The following is a 20635-nucleotide window of genomic DNA, read 5'->3' as shown; positions in this document are numbered from 1 at the left end:
CTCAATTGTTAGCATGAGCAACTGAGTAAATGGTGGTGTTGTTTACCGAGATGGCAAAGGCCGAGGAGGCAGTGAGATTTAGGGAAATAGTGTTAGGTGTGTTTACCTGGAGATGCCTGTTAAACATCCAAGTGGAGATACTTAATATATCAACCTGGAACCCACGGGAGTCAGGGCAGAAGATACACCTTTAGGAGGTACATGAATGATACTTTAAACCTGAGACTAAAGGATGGTGTAGATAAAGAGGAGGTCTGAGGCCTATGAACACTTGGTGGAAGGGGTGTGTGGAGGGTATCATGGGAGCACAGGAGAAGGAGCATACAGGCATCCCTGGGGCACTTAGAGAAAGCTGCACAGAGGAACAGGTGTTTGAGCTGAGACTTGAGAAATCACTAGGCTTGTGTTGAGAGAAAAGCAACACAAACACAAGAGATGTGGGAGAAACTCGAGAGGTGTGGGAGAAGCGCGGGAGGCGGGGGAGAAGCTGGACTGTGACCCACAGGAAACCTTGGAACTGAAACTGCTCAGATCTTCGAGGTCTTTGACTTCTCACTTAAAATAAAAAACGAAACCAAATGACCATTTGCAGGAACTTGACATTTATGAGAATAATTATTTTTATTTTCTTCCAGAAAAACCTTTTGTTGCTTTTGGTAGTGGCATGGAATCTTTGGTGGAAGCCACGGTGGGGGAGCGTGTCAGAATCCCTGTGAAGTACCTTGGTTACCCACCTCCTGAAATAAAATGGTAACTACTGGAAATAAATGCAAAGCGTCATTTCTTGTGAGAATAAATCCTTCGACTGTACTAATTCCTGAGAATTCTTGTTCATAGGTATAAAAATGGAATGCCCCTTGAGTCCAATCACACAATTAAAGTGGGGCATGTACTGACGATTATGGAAGTGAGTGAAAAAGACACAGGAAAATACACTGTCATCCTTACCAATCCCATTTCAAAGGAGAAGCAGAGCCACGTGGTGTCTCTGGTTGTGTATGGTGAGTCCATTCAATTTTCCTCTCTGCCCAAGATTTGTTATGATATGTTGTCTTCCTAATCAGCCAAGCCACCATTCCCCTGCCTCCTGCTGCTTCGCTCACACCATGGCGGGGCCTTTGTACAAAAGTCATCTGGGGTGGTGAAGCTGAAATGTAGGACCGTGTGTTCTGGCCATGTTTGTTTAAGATGCCATGTAAATGAGCTTCATGGTGGTCAAATGCAAGATTAAAGTAGTGATACCCTCGACAATGAAACGTTGTGACATAAGAATGCCCATAGGGACAGTTGTCAATCTAAGTTATGCTACCATTGTTCCCCTCTCATGGAATTGCCCACCTGGTACGCAGATGTGTAAAACCCTTCTCCTTGGATTTTGTGCAAAGCTTCTAGTTTGATATTGTAGTTGATGTATCAGTGATGTACAGGTGGATTCCAACTCTGAAGGCTTTTGAAGTTGACACTGTTGGCTTGGTTGGGATCTTGTTTTCTTTTTTGATGGGAGTTCAGGATCTGATTTTGAGTCTATAAAGGAAAGCTGGTAAGTTTTTGATTTAAAGATGATTTGAACTTTGTTTTCGGGAACCAAATGGTACAGTGTTTGGAATGGAGTGGGGAGAAGGGTGCCATGGTCAAGTGAGTGTGAGAGGTGCCAAGGTGATGTGTAGATGTTGAACACGTTTCTTCATTGCAGGACTTCTCAGAACCTAATGCATATTGGTGTTCTCTAGGAGGAGAGACATAGAGAATTCAAGATATAACAAACCTATTTGTCCCCAGAGCAAATTCGTTAATCTCTCACTCCAAACAGTTTGAGAAATGCTTCTCTGCTGTAATTCTTTGTTCTCCCTTCTGGTATGACATATTAAAACTTCAGGATGATTTCCCATGACATTAAGGTGCTTCCATACATGTTCTGATACTCCTCTCTATGCCTGCTGAGCTTGGCTTTATTTAGTTTTTCAGGGAATATTTTAAAGATAACGGGTTCCAGAAAGGTTGCTTAGAAGCAGTGTAGGCGTAGGGTACTGGGGAGAGGAGGAACTGGGAAGTGTATAAGTAGGATGAGAGGAGGAAATGAACAAGAAATAAAGACAAAACATGGACAGCAAGGGGCCCATTTTATCAGTTTACAAAGCCACTAAATATTTGATTCACTTTAGCATATACTCTGCTATATGAAATAAAGATAAATAAGAAGTCAAATCTTGAAAGCATCATCTGAGGCTTTAGGTTGACAGTAATAAGGAAATAGTTTTGACTTTGCAGCCAAAAAAGACAGAAAGGAGACGGGGCATGGTGGCTCACACCTGTAATTCCAGCACTTTGGGAGGCCGAGGCGGGCATATCACGAGGCCAAGAGATCGAGACTATCCTGGCTAACATGGTGAAACCCTGTCTCTGCTAAAAATACAAAAATTAGCTGGGCACCGTGGCACGTGCCTGTGGTCCAAGCTACTTGGGAGGCTGAGGCGGAAGAATAGCTTGAACCCAGGAGCTGGAGGTTTCAGTGAGCTGAGATTGCGCTACTGCACTCCAGCCTGACGATAGAGCAAGACTCCGTCTCAAAAAAAAGAAAAAAAAAAAAAAAGACAGAAAGGAAAAAGGGAGTGAAGGAAGGAGGACTGGAGAGAGAGGAGAGGAAGAAAGGGGAAGAGGGAAAGGGAATGGAAAGGGAGGGAAGGAGGAAGAGAGAGAATGAAAAACTCAGATGATGGTGGCAGGAATGCATTCTTAGACCTCCCTTTAACATGAGGTGGTTTAAGCATTTGGGTTCAGAAGTCAGAGTGTCTAAGTTTCTTCGAGGTTTTGCCGCTTGTTAAATGAGTGACCTTGGGAGAGTCATTTAACTTTTCTGTATTTAATTTTTTCTCATGTATAATAAAGCTGGGGACAGTAATAGTGGTTGCGAGGATTAAGTGAATGAATTCATGCAAAGCGCTTTGAACAATGCTTGGCACATAACAAATGTACTAATTGTGCTATCTCAGCTATTTTCTGTAGCCTTGCCTTGATCTTGTGAACTTGAGGGGGCAGAGAGAACTAGTTCTGTAATGCAGATGAGAGACACAGGATTTCAAGTCTTGCATGAAGCCATTCAGCTTGTTAGTTTATTATTATTATTAGCTTATTGTAATTTTTATTTTAATTTTTTTCTAGAGATGGGATCTCACCACGTGGCCCAGGCTGATCTTGATCTCCTGGGCTTAAGCAATCTGCCTACCTCAGTTTCCCAAACTGCTGAGATTACAGGCATGATTACAGGCATGAGCCCTCATACCTGGCTAGTTATGGTTTTTATGAGTATTGCTAGAACTCAGGTTTCTTGTTTCCATGTTTAGGTGTTCTTTGAAAAAGAAAGTGGAAGCAAGATCATTATACTTAAACAAAGTCAGCTTTAGCTCCTGAAAGCCTCTGCTTCCCATTCTTCAAAGTTGATTGACAATTCAAAAGTTATTTTTCCTAACTTCAGTCCCACCCCAGATTGGTGAGAAATCTCTGATCTCTTCTGTGGATTCCTACCAGTACGGCACCACTCAAACGCTGACGTGCACGATCTATGCCGTTCCTCCCCCACATCGCATCCGCTGGTATTGGCAGTTGGAGGAACAGTGTCCCAGCAAGCCCGGGTGAGTGAAGCCACACGCTATTTGCTTTCCTGCCATCTTGCATTTCTTACAGCTGGGCTACGATATGACTCCATCCTAAATGGCGAAGCCTAAACCAAAGAAAGCCTTCTCTCAAGGGGTACCCTGAATCTATCCATCTTCCTCTGTGTCTTACATTTTAGGAGATGTCTGCTTACAGTATCCTACTTTGGGATTAGCTAAGCTCAGCCTTATTAGGTCAGCCCAGAGGTGCATTTCTCCAAACACGGGCTATTTGCTCAGTTTGCTAATTGCCAATCTTTGGTTTTTCTCCCAATACCAATCAATTGGTGAACACCACATCGCTCTTTCTTATCTGTGAGATCTATCTCTCAGAGGACGTGCCGATAGATGAGAGGCAGTGATTGACCCAGCCCCAGTCCTCAGGGTCTCAGGCCCAGCTTATCACGATCGGACACAAGTCCAGACATCCTTAGGGAAAAACACAACGGCAGCAGCCAACCTACCAACACCCTAAGCAGTCCACTTCCTGTTGTTGTTTTTGAAATGGCCACTACGAGCTTCTTCCTCAGCTACTGATCATTTCCTTCACAGAGACCATCGTTCCAGAGAAATTACTTTAAGGAGCCCAATGGCTTCTAAGTTTCCTTGCCTTCCTTTGAACTAAATTAACTTGAATTGTCTTGTTGGTCCAATTTATGAATGAAGGTTTGTTCCCAGAATAGCTGCTTCCCTCCTGTATCCTGAATGAATCTAGGTAGAATCTTTTCCTTGTCAATGCCTATTTTTAAGTGGCGCCAAGTCTTCTGCTATGGTAGGCTGCGTTGGAAGTTATTTCTAAGAACAGAGTAACCAAAGTCTGAATCTTTTCCTTACTCTTGATGTGAATGGAGGAAAAATTAAATCATAACACGCTCTGTTATCTCTTTCTCATAGCCAAGCTGTCTCAGTGACAAACCCATACCCTTGTGAAGAATGGAGAAACGTGGAGGACTTCCAGGGAGGAAATAAAATTGAAGTCAATAAAAATCAATTTGCTCTAATTGAAGGAAAAAACAAAGTGAGTTTGAAGTTTTTAAATTTGAAAATTTGTCTCTCTTTAATGGAAGGATGGTACAGTCATGTGTGAGGCATATTGGAGATTAATAATCAAATAGCCTGGATGATAAAATAATAGCATGTGAAGTCACTTTGAAAATACCATTGACTTTTAGTAGTACCGTTAACTTATTAGTAGCTTATCAGAGAAAGATAAAACATCTATGACATTAAATCTATGCATCTGTGTAAGGTGATTCTGATTTTGTAAACATAAGAGTAAAAAAATGTGGATCGTGTCATATTAAAACACATCATTAGTTTCATGGTTTCCAAAGCACTTTTTATATGTGTGAGCTCCACAGCAGCATAATTATACAAATTGAGTAAATATTCCAAATCTGAAAACCCAAAATCCAAAACGCTCCAAATTCTGAACCTTTTTGAGTGCTGACATAATGCTCAAAGGAAATGCTTGTTGGAGCACTTTGAATTTGATTAGCGATGCTCAACTGGTAAGTATACAATGCAAATATTCAAAAATCTGAAAAAGTTAAAAATCCAAAACACTTTTGGTCCCAAGCATTTTGAATAAGAAAGACTCAACCTGTAATTGCATAAATTCAAGAATGTCCAATCAGTGCAGCAGTGGGAATGGCACAGGCAGGTTGGAGTGACTGTGGAGACTGCTGGACTTCAGTCTGAGTGCTTGTGCACAAACAGCCTGCATTGTTTATGGCCTGGGATTTGTTTTTTCACTACAGACTGTAAGTACCCTTGTTATCCAAGCGGCAAATGTGTCAGCTTTGTACAAGTGTGAAGCGGTCAACAAAGTCGGGAGAGGAGAGAGGGTGATCTCCTTCCACGTGACCAGTAAGTACTCTTCTCTGGAGGGTTGCGTTGGATCACTCACACAGCGGTTACTAAGCTGCGTAATTCCCTCTTATTTTTGCCATTCATGTGAGTGGCATGGCATTTAGAAAAAAAGGACTTGGACTGGTCATTGATGGTTTCATTCATGAACCAAAACTCCTCAGGTATCTCCTGGGTTTATGTGAAGTCAGTGCATCCAACTTCACTGGAGAGAGAATGGTTTCACAGATGCTTTAAACCATGTTTACGTCTCAGTCCTCAGAGTCTGATGCAGTACATGACTTACTGAGTTTCAGTACATATTGATGGGCCTGCTGTGGAACAGTTAATGAGGGTGGGCTTTCCGGAGGCAATTGGAATGAGAGAGGGGCAGTGCCCTTCCAATGCTGCTGATTTTGCCTGTGCATCTTAACTTTATGGATAAGCTTTAGCTGACTCTCCTGAATGGAATATTTTAGTTAGGGCGAATTTGTTGGCATAAATGTAGCTTTCATGTCGCTGAGCGTTAGTGTTGATTAAGACCTAATTGTTAAAATTCTTTTAGGATTAGAGATTTTGCTTTGTATTTTTAAAATCTTAAACATTGCATAGAACTCATAGTGGAGATGTGGTAAATATCTGAGGAATTTATTTACATTTTCAACTAATATATTTTGGCCAAATAAGATATTTTGGGACCTGAATTGTCTAGTTTGTCAAGTTGTAGTACATCATCTGGGACTGACAGAGCTTTATTTCTCTTGGTACTTTGTATTAGTCCGAAAGCAACAAGATGATAGTGAGCTGTACCAAGTTAAATCACCATTCAATAACTCTGGCTTTTACATTTTAGGGGGTCCTGAAATTACTTTGCAACCTGGCACACAGCCCACTGAGCAGGAGAGCGTGTCCTTGTGGTGCACTGCAGACAGATCTACGTTTGAGAACCTCACGTGGTACAAGCTTGGCCCACAGCCTCTGCCAGCCCACGTGGGAGAGTTGCCCACACCTGTTTGCAAAAACCTGGATACTTTTTGGAAATTGAATTCCGCCATAGTCTCCAACAGCACAAACGACATTTTGATCATGGAGCTCAAGAATGTATCCTTGCAGGATCAAGGAGACTACGTCTGCTTTGCTCAAGACAGGAAGACCAAGAAAAGACATTGCGTGGTCAGGCAGCTCACAGTCCTAGGTAGGGAGACAATTCTGGATCACTGTGCAGAGGCAGTTGGAATGCCTTCAACGTAGTGCAATTCAAGTGTGATGCAAAGGTTACTGTCCTCTAGGAGATTATGTTGTAAACCGGTGCACACTTCCTCACCAAAAGTCATTGAGGCAGGAAGAAGCTAATAATAATGAAATGATGTATTAAAAAGAGAAAATAACATGGTTCTTTTCAACCATGGTGATGGAGTAATTCACTAGTATATGTAAGGGACTAGCTTGAACCAGGAAAATGTCTACTTTATCTTGGGCATCAATTTATTTAAGTAGACACATATGTGTGGAATGCCTGCTGTGAGCTAGGAGAGTGTCAGAAATTCACAGTGGTGAACATGAAGGACAGGAGGAGAGCACAGGCAACCACTGGGAAGTCACAGCACAGTGAGGTCGCTGTGTCCATGAGGACAGAAATTGTTCTCTCTTTTGCTCCCTGCTGTAGCTCTAGTCATAGAGCATAGCAGCATACACTAAGTGCTCAAGAAGGGACCTGCTGCATGAAGAGTGGGATGATGGGCTGAGTTTAGTACCTAGAAGATTCCATGAGAAGGAAGCTACATTCACTATCTGTACCTCTGGGTTGTCCCACGTGGTTCAGCATAGCCTAGGGTCAATGGGATGATCACTTCAGTGAGCAGATAGCTCTGTAAATTCTTCATAGAGGCACTGTCTACCTCTTGTCTAACCTCATGTCTTATGCAAAAGCTGGGCAGCCATGGCTCTGTCTGTGGGAAAATCCCAGGGCAAATTTGGAGAGCGTCTCTTTGTGCCACTTCTCTCCACCTTCTCCTCCTTTTGGTGTGCCTTTTCAATTCCTAGGATGTATGTGCCCTCAGTTTTCTTACTGTTAGGAAGGAAATTGCCCAAGTAAATTAATCTACACCACAGTTTTAGAGGGATAACGTCGTCATCAGAGGCCTTGGCATATTTGAAGAGGTACCTTCTGGCAGACACTAGCATAAAGTTTGCTAGTTTTAGGACTCAGGTGTTATAAGAAGAGATACTTTGGGGTCAAGTCATCCCTGGGACCCTTTTAGTCACACCCCATAGATGACCATGGATTTTCTGTTGGCTGGTCTGGCTTCAAGGTTATGGAAGAATTCAGAAAAAGATGTGAAGTAGGCCCCTGGCCTAGCTGTGCTCAGAAAATATGTGCTCACAGTTAGCTGGTTTGCTTCCCTAAGGACTCCTAACTTGTTTTCCTAAAATCTGTTCTTAGAAGTAGGCTGGAGTCCAGTACATTTGCTTAGACTTCAATGTAGTACGCTGTTGAGGTAATCTCATTTTGCTAAGTGTTGAAGTAGATTTTTTCAGCATGATCCCTTTTGATGTTTAGTTGGTTTGGACAAGATATTTCCACAGCACTTTAATAATTTGAAGAAAGAATAAATCTAAATTTTTCTTGTACACTTAAACAAATACTCATGGGCTTCATTTTCTTTAAAGCCATGACTTTCCTTAGGGTATTGTTGTTTTATTTGTGTTTCAGTGGAAATAGCACTGAACTGGTCTTTTAGCCTCACTAGATTCAATAACAGTTCAACTGTTTACTTAGTTATAGGGACATGGACAAGTCATTTAATGTCCCTGAACATCATTTATTTCATCTGTAACATAATCCTAATAGTCCTATTCTGTTCATTACATAAGATCAATGTGAGGCACACAAATTGTAGCAATGAGTTTTATAAGAATTGCCAAATAAATGCAAGGCATTATTTGTTGAATGATAATAAAGTTTGGCACTTCCAAGAGAAATATGAAGGGATTCTACTGTATTATTGACTAGAACTTTCATGGGATGGGAGTATTCCCCTGGAAAGGCTATGTCTGATTAGAGGAAAAATCCATAAAGGTGACTCTGAACCTTTCTTTTGTGATGGGATTACCAGCTAGTATCACTAACATGAATGTTAAAAGCCATTAATCTGTTTGCAGTGTCCCGACTGACTTGTTTCACTTAACTTTACCCAGTGACGAGTGGTCCTGTTATCAACTTCTGCGTATTTTTAGCTTAATAAACCAACAAGTTCCTTTTCACTAAACTGTTTAAAAGTTTGCTGACACTCGAACCATTTCAAAAGTTATGACCACATGTTCTGTGATTTTCTTTTTGTATGTTTAGAGCGCGTGGCACCCATGATCACAGGAAACCTAGAGAATCAGACGACGAGTATTGGCGAAACCATCGAAGTCTCATGCACAGCATCTGGGAACCCCCCTCCACAGATCATGTGGTTTAAAGATAATGAGACCCTTGTAGAAGATTCAGGTAAATAGAACTTGGCTACCACTCTTGGGTGGCAGAACTTTCCCAGGTTGCTATCTAAAATGCCATATTATTTCTTGATGTAATGTAACAAAAAAGCAGTATTGGTGTCCATGGCCTGGCTCATTTCACAGACTTAGAATTGGAATATGGGGCCTTGTTGAATTCTCATGAAAGCCTTATAGGAGATTAGTCAGCAATATATCCCACATGACTTTACAGAGTTAGATAATAGACCAAGATGAAGGGCGGCATTTATATTTGCTAAATTTCCTGGAAAAACTTCACAGACCACATAATCACAAATGAGAATGATCATTTTCTTCCTCTCTTAGGCATTGTATTGAAGGATGGGAACCGGAACCTTACTATCCGCAGAGTGAGGAAGGAGGACGAAGGCCTCTACACCTGCCAGGCATGCAGTGTTCTTGGCTGTGCAAAAGTGGAGGCATTTTTCATAATAGAAGGTCAGTGGGATAAAGAAAATGTGGTACATATATACCATGGAATACTATGTAGCCATAAGAAGGAATCTGATCATGTCCTTTGCAGCTGCATGGATGGAGCTGGAAGCCATTATCTTCAGCAAACTAACACAGGAACAAAAAATCAAACACCACACGCTCTCGCTTATAAGTGCGAGCTGAACAATGTGAACACATAGACGCAGGGAAGGGAACAACACCCACTGGGGCCTGTTGTGGGGTGGGCAGAGGGAGAGCATCAGGAAAAATCGCTAATGCATGTGGGACTTAATACCTAGGCGATGGGTTAATAGGGGCAGCAAATCACCATGGCACATGTTTACCTATGTAACAAACCTGAATATTTTGCACATGTAACCTGGAACTTAAAAGAAAAAAAGAAGGTCAGTGGGAGGTCATAGATACATCCTGCAGTTTTTAAAGATTAGTTTATATCTTATAGACACACATTCACTTTGAGCAGGGCAACTACAAATGATTTTTAATATTATTGGTACTTTGTAAATTTTCTCAGTAAGCATGTATTCTTTTAACCAGCAAACGTAATTAATACTGTTATAATTCTGCTTCATCACATTTACTATTCCTGTAGTTCTTACGGTGGAAAAATTCGTAGCCAGGCAGAATAAATAGCCTCCTCTCCCTGATTCTGTTTTTGTGTGAATGGCTTGATTAACTTATAGAAATGATGCCTTTATATTTATTTGGAAAAACATTAGAATTGCCGCCTAATCTTGGCAGTCAGTGCTATCCAGATAGTCACAAGAGTTCAGAGTTTTAATTGAACTAGAGATAATTAAGATTCACTTGTGAACAATCGACTATTGTTCTTCTGACATGGAAAAGTTTTGATTTTTATCTAAGTATGTGTGTATGCAGGAGTGATGTGGAATAGGAAAAGTAATTTTAGCAGAATATTTTATCCTAAGAAGTACATTCCTATGGCTTCTTTTTAATAGCCCACCAGGGGAAGAATAAAAAACTGTGGCGTGTGGGTAAAGGAATGGTATTCAAGGGTAAGAAAGAAGTATGGTGACAGAAGGGAGAATCGATGGATTTCTATGAACTCATTCTAACTTGTCTCTCAAAGCCTAGATTTTGGTCTCTTTACTCTGCCAAATCTATGATGCCAAGTATTGCATCCAGATATGTTGACATATTTTCAAATGTATGAGCTTATTAGCATTTCATAAACCTCACTTGCAAATAAAGATTTCAAAGATCGTGATAGTTCTGTCATTTCCAAAGTGATTCATGTTTTAGGGCAAATCCGCGGAGTGACCTCTAGATCCTCTCTGATGCTCTGCATTCTCTCTTGTTAGTGGTCTGCAGCTGGTTACAGATGCCTAACTAGACAACACTGACACAGAGATAGTAGTTACTTGTTACCTGGAGTGAATGCTAAGAAAGGCAGAGCTAGATATTTAATACTCCTGCTAGGTTCCCAAATGTTATGTGAGAATATTAATATACAAACACATAGAATATAGACTCTTGGATCTTTTCATCCTCTGTATACAATTGGACTTTTAAATCTGTGTGTATAAATAGAGAATTACTTCCCTAGGACCACCAGAAAAACAAAATCTACTCCAAGCATACTTGTGCTTGCTCTCAATGGTTAACTTAACTTTTATTTTGCAAACCAATGTATTACTTATTTTGCAAACCAGTTTATCACTTGTCTTCTGCTCTCTCTAGGCTGTAGTGGGCCATCTGCACAGCTTGTGGCCCGGTTTGATTCACCTTGCTCTCTTCTGATGGGAGGCCTCAAGTGTTGATTGCTTTCTTATCATCTCTTTGCTAATCACTCTTGGTGGAAAGCCTGCTTCTGCATTTTGTTTCTCCCCCTCAGAGCTGTTCTCTGAAGCCCTGAGCATCTGCAGCTTTCCTTGCTGACCTCTAGTTTTCTCTTCTCTTTCTTTCATGAGTGGTTTGAAACTCCCATTACCACGCTCATCTTGGCTGCTTCTCTTTTCCTCACTCAGGCCCCTGACACAGGGACGGGGTAGTGTAGGTAATAGTTAGCTCATGTTGGACAGACCTCTTTATCTCTTGACTGAACCATTGACTAGCTATGTGCTCTCAATCTAGTCACTTAACCTCTCTGATCTTCTGTTTCTTCATCTGAAAATTGAGAGTTGTCAGAGATTAAGTGGAACGGCATATTTAAAGTGATGAGTGCATAGTAGATACGTGGTCATTAGTAGCTCTCGGGTCAAAAAACTTGGTTTATTTCCCTATTTGGTTTCTTACATGATCCTTTTCAGACATCGACTATCAGTTTAAAAGCAGACTTTTGTTTTCTTTAAATACAATTTTTTTTTCTCTGTAAAGAATGACCTGTTTTCTTTCCATCAAAGACTGCTCTTCCTCTAAACACTTCCTAAATTTGGCTCTTAAGACATTACTACTCCCATGCTTAATTACTTTAGAATTGTATTGTTGTAAGTTTTCATGAGCAATGTTTTGCAAGCTTTAAATTTTTCACTGACAATTCTGTAGGCCAGGTGTGGTGGCTTATGCCTATAATTCCCGCACTTTGGGAGGCCAAGGCAGGGGGAAGGCTTGATACCAGGAGTTTGAGACTAGCCTGGGCAATGTAATCAGACCTTGTCTCTAAAAAAATAAAAGAAAAATTAGCTGAGTTTGGTGCTATGCACCTGTAGTCCCAGCTACTTAGGAGGCTGAGGTGGGAGAACTGCTTGAGCCTAGGAGTTGAAGGCTACAGTGAGCTATGATTATGCCATGGTACTCAAGCCTAGAACATAGAAAGACACCCTGTCTCTAAAAATAAATAAATAAATAAACATTAGGTTTTTTTTTAAAAAAAAGAATTCTGTAGACTCCATCCAAGTTAGGGGTGTGTGACTATTGTCCTCTAGGATTTTTCCAAGTTGGCAAGCTTGAGATCTTGCTTTAGTGCTAAAATTTGTCATCTTACCAAAAAGAAAAAAATATATATCTATATCTATATATTATATATGTATGTATGTAAGTTTCCACTGGTTGATACTCATTCAGTTGTGTCTTTCCAGGTGCCCAGGAAAAGACGAACTTGGAAATCATTATTCTAGTAGGCACAGCGGTGATTGCCATGTTCTTCTGGCTACTTCTTGTCATCATCCTACGGACCGTTAAGCGGGTAACAAAATAATTTTCCTTCTGCCCATGTCCACTGGTTTTCATGATTAATGAAAACTGACTGGGGTTCTTTGAGTTGTTTCTTCCCATTGTTATTGGCTCAATGGGAACATTTTTATTTCAATACAATAACATTCTTGCCCACTTTCTTTTGGCTGGATCTCAGGGATTTAATTGATAGAAGCCACTAGAGGGGAAAAGGGCTTGGACTGTCTAGTGTAATTAGGCTTTAAAAACTTAATTCTGAGCTCCTTTGGGGGATAAGGGGACACCAGAAGCAGGGTTATAATAGGACCACTCTCAAACTCCATGAGTTTTATAGGAAAATAAGACAGGAATGAGGATCCAATAAACAGCAATAACAAGCCTAGAAAACAACAGCCAAACAACAGTGTGAATATGACTGGAAGGATTGATGCTTTCCAGGCCAGTGGAGGGGAACTGAAGACAGGCTACTTGTCCATCGTCATGGATCCAGATGAACTCCCTTTGGACGAACATTGTGAAAGACTGCCTTATGATGCCAGCAAATGGGAATTCCCCAGAGACCGGCTGAAGCTAGGTGCATTTTCAGTTGCTATTAATTTGATGTTGTGTTTACCAGGCCATCTCTTCCTCCATTAGAATGATGACAAATGTGGTCTATTCAGATGTTGGATTCTGGTTTAGAAATATTAATTCCATCTCTTGAATTTGGATAATCATTCATTTAGCCACTTAGAGGTAGGGTCCCTGTGTAGTCATCCGAAGCAGGACATTTGGCGAGCGAAGGAGAATTATTAAGTAATTAAGCCAGGACAAAGGAGTAAACTGGATTATCCATGTTAAATTGAGATGCATGGTCACCCTATCTGGTTGACACCTCTGCATATCACTTTGGTGGTATAATAATCCAAGTCCGTTTTCTTGTTGCTATTGTTGATTCTAGGTAAGCCCCTTGGCCGTGGTGCCTTTGGCCAAGTGATTGAAGCAGATGCCTTTGGAATTGACAAGACAGCAACTTGCAGGACAGTAGCAGTCAAAATGTTAAAAGGTAAAAACAAAATTATATGGTGCTCTATCTGTTTTGTCTAGGCTTCTATCAGGAGCTTTGTGCTTAGGTGGGCCTACTAGCCTCACATGCAGCCAGCCTAAATAATAACCTATGCAAACTGGAAAAGATCTTCTTTTGTAGCTTTATGCCAGGGTGCACGGTCTGGCAAGCAAAGTTGGGGACGGGTTTCACCTCCTTGCCTGGTTACCCTTGTGCAGGTCTCAGCCAAAACAATTGTACTTAGTGGTTCTGGTGACAGGAAAAAAGCACTGTGATTATATTAAAAAGGTTTCTTAATATATTGTGGAATCAGATAATTATAGACCATCTAGAGACAGGGAAAGGAAAATAGTGGAATGCAAAAATAGCATGTTCTCTAGAATTGGAATATGTAAAAGAGGTTCATATGTAAAAGATAATTTGCAAAATAAGAATGGTTGTGTTAGAAAAAAATAATGGGTTATATTTTTAAAATTAAAAGCTTTATAAATAATTGTTAATCCTAGTAGTAATGGAATTCTGTTCTGGCCATTTTCATTTCAGGATGTTAGACAATAAAGCTTCTTTATTCTTTGACGAAGACATGCCACTGACCCTTTGCCAATAGGTTTTGTGCATTTCAAAGCTATCTTTCTCCATTCTCCTTTTTTCCCTTGTGGCCAAGGGAGTATGTAATTTTGAGGTGGCTCATCAGGGCCTGAGATGTGGACTGTGCCTGTGAATTCGAGGGAAGTGTAGCAATTCATACAGGATCAAACACATAGTCTTAGTGCCATCAGCCTCATGTGCCAACTGGCCTTGCCAGCTGGCCCTGATTTGCTTACACAGATCGGCACAGATTGGCTGGAACATTCAGGATAGCCTCTAACACGTGAAGATATTTAATACATGGTGTCACTTCCTTATGAGGAAGCACTAAAATGATAGACCCTAAGAATCATAGTGAACCTGAAATGCAAAAATCCAGTTTTGTAAAAGAAGAGAATCTGGGCATGACTCCATTGCAGATGTATTCTTCACTTTACAAAAGATTTCACAATGGATTCTTTTAAATATCAAACATTCTGGCTCACTTAAAATGTGAATTTTATGGCTGGGTGTGGTGGCTCACACCTGCAATCCCTGCACTTTGCTTTTGGGGAGGCTGAGGCGGGTGGATCATGAGGTCAGGAGTTCAAGACCAGCCTTGCAATCATGGTGAAATCCTGTCTCTAAAATACATATATATTAGAAAATAGAATTTACACTTAACTTTTGACTTTTGAGGAAACACGTATGGTCTGTAAACTAGGTCCAGCTGTGTTACCCCCGGAGGGTAAGCCGTACAGTCAGTGACATGCAGGGAAGGAAAGACCCCCAATTATCTGAAGGCAATGTCCGCACCTATGATTTCCCTCTTTGTACTGTATTTGTAGAAGGGGCAACACACAGTGAGCATCGAGCCCTCATGTCTGAACTCAAGATCCTCATTCATATTGGTCATCATCTCAATGTGGTCAACCTTCTAGGTGCCTGTACCAAGCCAGGAGGTGAGTAACTGTGGATGGTTTTTGTCGCCGTTTTAACATTCCTCTCTGCTAGTCTTTGAGGGAAAGCAGTTAACTCCCATGGGCTTGATTTTCTTAGCTTAGAATACTGTGTGGATTCCTAGGAATAAATATATTTCATGGAGGTTTAATTAGCACTAGAATTAAATTGTTCTAAAGCTTTCCCTGAATTAAAAAATGTCATGCCACTGTGATACAGTTTGCTACCTGTGTAACAGATGTCCAGAGAAGAGTAAACTTCCACAAAACTTGAAAGCTTAAGGGTAGTTACCCCCCAAATGGAACCATATTAAGTGATTGCACTGAAAAGCAAGTAGATGGGTGGGTTTTCTTCTGAAATTTTGGTTAATCTTGTGAAAATGTCTTCTGGAAAAAAGAAAAACTACAATATAAGGGGATTGGGACCAGCTGATTTCTACATCGCTGTCCCAGTGAAAGGTTGTAGCCTTCTTCTAAGGTATTTTTGGGTTCATCACTCTATTAAACACTTTAGTGAGAAACATGCATGAAAACCCATTTTCCTTCCTTGACATGCTGTCTACAGGGCCGCTCATGGTGATTGTGGAATTCTGCAAGTTTGGAAACCTATCCAGTTACCTGAGGAATAAGAGAAATGAATTTGTCCCCTACAAGGTATGTCATTTCCTAATCCCGCTCTGGCCATGTTATAAAATGAAGGGAAACTCAAAATGGTACAGGTTAGTTTTGAAATTTTATGAAGAACTTGTGAGGAATCTTCTCATATTACCTCCTGGCTGGAGTAACTTCCTCTTTTACCTTCTGGGGGCCATATGCTTCTGTTTATTTTTTTTTATTTTAATCTACTGACCCGTTACAGAGCGCAGGCATGGGGGAGAAGGTGGTATGATCGAGGAGAGGGGAGGGCAGAGGGTGGGACAGGACTGGGTTATTCTGTCTTTCCCCTAGCCATATTTGGCCACATGGAGTGTAAATCTCTCTGTGAAAAGCACCCTAATGCTGAAAGTGTGTCTGAATGCAACTCGAAATGTGGCATTTGTTTCTTTAAGCTAAAGAAGGAGCTAGGCTTTGTGGAAGAAACCCTATTATGCACAAAATTGCCCCATATTTCAGCTCAGAGATTGCATAATCCTGAAATTGATGCCCTTTTTGTCTGCTTTTTAGTAGTTTCAATTATCTCCATGGTTTACTACATTTTAAAGGTTGTAAACTTTTAAAGACCCATTTTATATTGAAGGAATTTGTTTGTTCCTTTGCTTTTTTATAGACCAAAGGGGCACGATTCCGTCAAGGAAAAGACTACGTTGGAGAAATCCCTGTGGATCTGAAACGGCGCTTGGACAGCATCACCAGTAGCCAGAGCTCAGCCAGCTCGGGATTTGTGGAGGAGAAGTCCCTCAGTGATGTAGAAGAAGAGGAAGGTACTGGCCAGCACGCTATGGCGTGCTCTTATAGGAGCAGACAGGGTGATAGAGTATTACAGGAAATTTGATCATGGGAAAAGTCCAGCACTACCTCCCAATTTGAAAGATACCTGAATTTCTAAATAGAATGTCTCTATTCTTTCTCCGCAAAAGTGAAGTGTGGAAGCCCTAGACTGGGAGGTGAAGCAGGGCTAGCCTGAGAAATCTTGGTGGTTCAAGTGGGCTAAGCAGTCAGCTACAATCATAGCAGTGTTCTTAAAATACTGGTTGAACATTTATTAGAGGAAGAGGCTACAAGCTTTCTGGTAGTTGACTAATTGCTCCCTTGCCTTGGAAAGCCCCAGAGTGGCCCAGCCCCACGTTGCATGCTTTACCTGTGCAAAGGTCTTTCTGTTTGTTATACCTAACCTTCTGCAAGGCAGTTGAGGAGCCATCTGTTGTTTCTATCCTACCCCAAGTGGCTTATCAAGTCTTCCAACCATCAAGACTCCCTTCCTTCCAAGGGAGTCTTGATAAATATCCTGGCCTTTATTAAGTTATATTTCCAGTGTTTGTTTATTTATTTATTTAACTCTTGAGATGGAGTGTCTCACTGTATTTCTTAGAAGAGCACGATCTTGGCTCACTGCAACCTCCCCTTTTAAGTTCAAGTGATTCTTGTACCTCAGCCTTCTGAGTAGCTGGGATTACGGGCATGCACCACCACGCCCAGCTAAACTTTTTTGTATTTTTAGTAGAGATGGGGTTTTACCATGTTGGCCAGGCTGGTCTCAAACTCTTGACCTCAGGTGATCTGCCTGCCTTGGCCTCCTAAAGTCCTGGGATTATAGGTGTGAGCCACCATGACTGGCCTCAGTAATATTTTGTGCTCTTTATGGTGGAGCTGTGGTCCCAGCCTAACTTGCAGAACTTCAGCTGTCTCCAGGGCACACTGTCCATCTGCTTCCTTCAGAAGGAGCAGAGACAGTGCCATGGATGTAGTGATGGGTGACAGGCTGGCTCCCCTTGAGACATGAGTCTAGAAGATTAGTGGAAGAAATCCACTCTGCTTCCTTTGACATGAGGCTACAAAGAGAACTTGCCTTTAACTCCTTTTCCTTAGAAGCTGAGAAGGTAGTTTGAGGTTGGGACTTGGTCTAGAAGCACATGGGGAGGTGGTCTAGGAGCACACGGGGAGGTAGTCTAGGCTTGGTCTAGGAGGACACGGGGAGGTGGTCTAGGCTTGGTCTAGGAGGACACGGGGAGGTGGTCTAGGCTTGGTCTAGGAGCACACGGGGAGGTGGTCTAGGAGCACACGGGGAGGTGGTCTAGGAGCACACGGGGAGGTGGTCTAGGAGCACACGGGGAGGTGGTCTAGGCTTGGTCTAGGAGCACACGGGTAGGTGGTCTAGGAGCACACAGGGAGGTAGTCTAGGCTTGGTCTAGGAGGACACGGGGAGGTGGTCTAGGCTTGGTCTAGGAGCACACGGGGAGGTGGTCTAGGCTTGGTCTAGGAGCACACGGGGAGGTGGTCTAGGCTTCACATAGCTGGGCCCACACTGAGTGGTGCTGACTCTACCCTGTTCTTTCTCCTTCAAAAAACAGTGGCCAGTGAGCCAGAAACCTGAGATTGAGTTGTTGAGGAAAAGGCTCACAGCCTTTTTAATACTTACAAGGTTATTATTACAACTAAGTTTTTGTTTACTCTGGTATTTCTCTCCAGGAAAGAAGCCATAAGTCTTATCTGACCAAAGAGATGATTTTGAAACACCCATTTAATGTCTTAGCGTTTATTTGTACCAGTTGCACTGAAGTAAATACCACTAATTTATGTAAATTTATCTTTCCATGCTTCTGTTATCTCTCAGGAAAAAACATCCTCCCAGGCCAGATTTAATGTTGTTACAGCATTTTTAGGTTTGAAAATGAATTAAATATATTTCTAGTATTTTTAGTTATTCATTGCAGATTATAGTTGGACTTTTGGCCTTTGTCCGAGGACAAAGCCTGGAGAGAAGAGATTCAATGACCCTGAATATTATTGTTTTATTTTTAGAGCTCTTGATATGAAACTATTGTTTATCCCTTTGGGTACATGAAAAAAAAAAAAAAACAGTGTAAGTGGCACATTTGGAAAAGTCCTCTTTCTTTCCCAGACTATCTAGGTCAATATTACTTTATTCTACCTCCTGGATTTACTGGTTCAATTTGGCTAAAATGGGAAAAAAACCAGTATTGTTCTTAAGGGGTATGATGAAGGTATATGATACTGGGCATTCAGGAGATTTACAGAAGATAGAAGCATTGACTCTCTGCTTCTATTTGCTGAAAATGTTACTCCCAAGTCTTAAAAAGATTATCGCTCTAGCAAACTTAGAAACAAATCACACCAGCTGGCGGAAATACTTATCTCCATCCTCCTGCCTCTTTGGACAGCTCCTGAAGATCTGTATAAGGACTTCCTGACCTTGGAACATCTCATCTGTTATAGCTTTCAAGTGGCTAAGGGCATGGAGTTCTTGGCATCGCGAAAGGTAAGACAGGTTGAGGGGAAATCAGCTATCTTTTCAGATCACAGGTCCCGTGTCAGCCACTGGTGCTTGTTTGGGATTATAATTCATTCACCACTTCTGTGTCTCTTAGAAGAGCTCTAATGGGGAGGCTCTGTTCCTGCTAAGTAACAGTGGTTAGAGAGTTCATGAAATTAAGCTGTATAATAAAGACTTGTCAAACATTAACTAAGTCTTCTGAGCACTGAGGATACTGTGGTGAACAGAGAGGCCAAGCTCTTCACCTTCATGGGGTTTACAGTTCTAGTAGGTAGAGCAAACAATAAGCAATATAAACAAGTAAAATGCATTGTAGGTTAGATGGGAGTAAATGCTATGGTGAAATAAAACAAGAAGGGTTGTAGAATATACGGGAGTGATTTATTTGTGTATGTTTATTCTGTCCGTTGTGTACATTCATTTTAAACAAGATAAACAAGGAAGGCTTTACTTTATTGACATTTGAGCAATGACCTGGAGCGGGGAGGGACTGAGCCTTACACATACCTTGGCATGAGAGTCTATTTTTAATTTATTTTACATTCATCAACATCAATCAAAAAGTATTTGTTAGGAGTATAATTAGAAGCCAGGAAGGACAGGCTTCAGATGAGGGCGATTAAAAGAGCTAAAATTAGAAAAATAGGCCAAACAAAAGCTGAGGTAGGGACGTGACAAGTCACAACTATTCCAAAGGTTGTAAACACCAAGCGGGAACAGGCTGGTGGCAGTGACTCCTCTGGAAATAGTAAAATGTGTAATTTTATATTAGATAAGAAAACTTCCAGTTAAGGATCAGGAAGAACTATCAGTTGACAGAATGTATTCCTGCAGCCTAATGAAGACAGAGAGACTTAAGTTATGCATTTTTTGGTTTTTCTTAAACTAGAGTGAAATCTTCAACCCATGTTCTCCCCTGAAGTTTAAAGCTTCTCACAGCATTCAAGGCTGCAGGCTCTTCAAAGTTTCTGCTAGTAGCTCTTGTGTTCGCTCTCCCAAGGGGAAGGGGGAGAACTGAGGATTTATAGGGTTTTCCCAAAGAGAAAAGCCCTTTGCACTTCTTAGAGATTATGATTTATTATTACTATTTTTTAATGGCCAGAATTCGCCACTTAGGGTTCCTTTTGCGGACTAGGAAAAGAATGGGCATGAATGTGGGAATCCTTTAACCTCCCTTACACCTACCAGACGATGTCTTGAATCCATTTGGTTGTTGAGTTAACAAAAGGAAGTTTTTTTGTTTGGGGGGAAAAGTCAAAAGTACTGTCTGTTTTTTGGAATTCCTGGTGTTGCTCTATTGTGCTAGAAAATGTGCTTTGAATATGCCTTGTTCAGAGGAGAGTGCCATACAGATTTGAGGTATGGGAAGATCAGCAATGCCCGGTTTACATGATCACAGTGACTTAAGAATTGTCCTCTCAGCCAGGCGTGTTGGCTCATGCCTGTAATCCCAGCACTTTGGGAGGACAAGGTGGGTGGATTACCTGAGGTCAGGAGTTTGAGA

At 41.3% G+C, this 20635-nt stretch overlaps 1 protein-coding gene and 1 long non-coding RNA gene across 5 annotated transcripts in view; both read left to right on the top strand.

The window, feature by feature from the left end:
* The window catches only part of KDR (kinase insert domain receptor), a 48612-nt gene that overhangs the window by 15056 nt on the left and 12921 nt on the right, over positions 1-20635 (top strand). For all 4 annotated transcript variants that reach the window (XM_032274228.1, XM_032274230.1, XM_032274229.1 and 1 more), the window contains exons 8-22: positions 636-750; positions 838-1001; positions 3473-3629; positions 4545-4668; positions 5411-5519; positions 6352-6693; positions 8848-8994; positions 9327-9458; positions 12515-12621; positions 13047-13182; positions 13549-13653; positions 15069-15182; positions 15745-15833; positions 16447-16600; positions 19019-19116. In XM_032274228.1, the coding sequence (XP_032130119.1) occupies positions 636-750; positions 838-1001; positions 3473-3629; positions 4545-4668; positions 5411-5519; positions 6352-6693; positions 8848-8994; positions 9327-9458; positions 12515-12621; positions 13047-13182; positions 13549-13653; positions 15069-15182; positions 15745-15833; positions 16447-16600; positions 19019-19116 (2093 nt within the window). The remainder of the gene's footprint in view (positions 1-635; positions 751-837; positions 1002-3472; positions 3630-4544; positions 4669-5410; positions 5520-6351; positions 6694-8847; positions 8995-9326; positions 9459-12514; positions 12622-13046; positions 13183-13548; positions 13654-15068; positions 15183-15744; positions 15834-16446; positions 16601-19018; positions 19117-20635) is intronic.
* Positions 17387-18697, top strand: LOC116548749. The gene is made up of 3 exons (XR_004267528.1): positions 17387-17757; positions 17815-17882; positions 17952-18697. It is a non-coding gene; the product is annotated as an uncharacterized LOC116548749 (long non-coding RNA).

This window comes from Sapajus apella, unplaced genomic scaffold (genome assembly GCF_009761245.1).
Source record: "Sapajus apella isolate SASKATOON/1434 unplaced genomic scaffold, GSC_monkey_1.0 scaffold5, whole genome shotgun sequence".
Taxonomy (NCBI): domain Eukaryota; kingdom Metazoa; phylum Chordata; class Mammalia; order Primates; family Cebidae; genus Sapajus; species Sapajus apella.
This window is presented reverse-complemented; position numbering and strand designations above follow the sequence as displayed.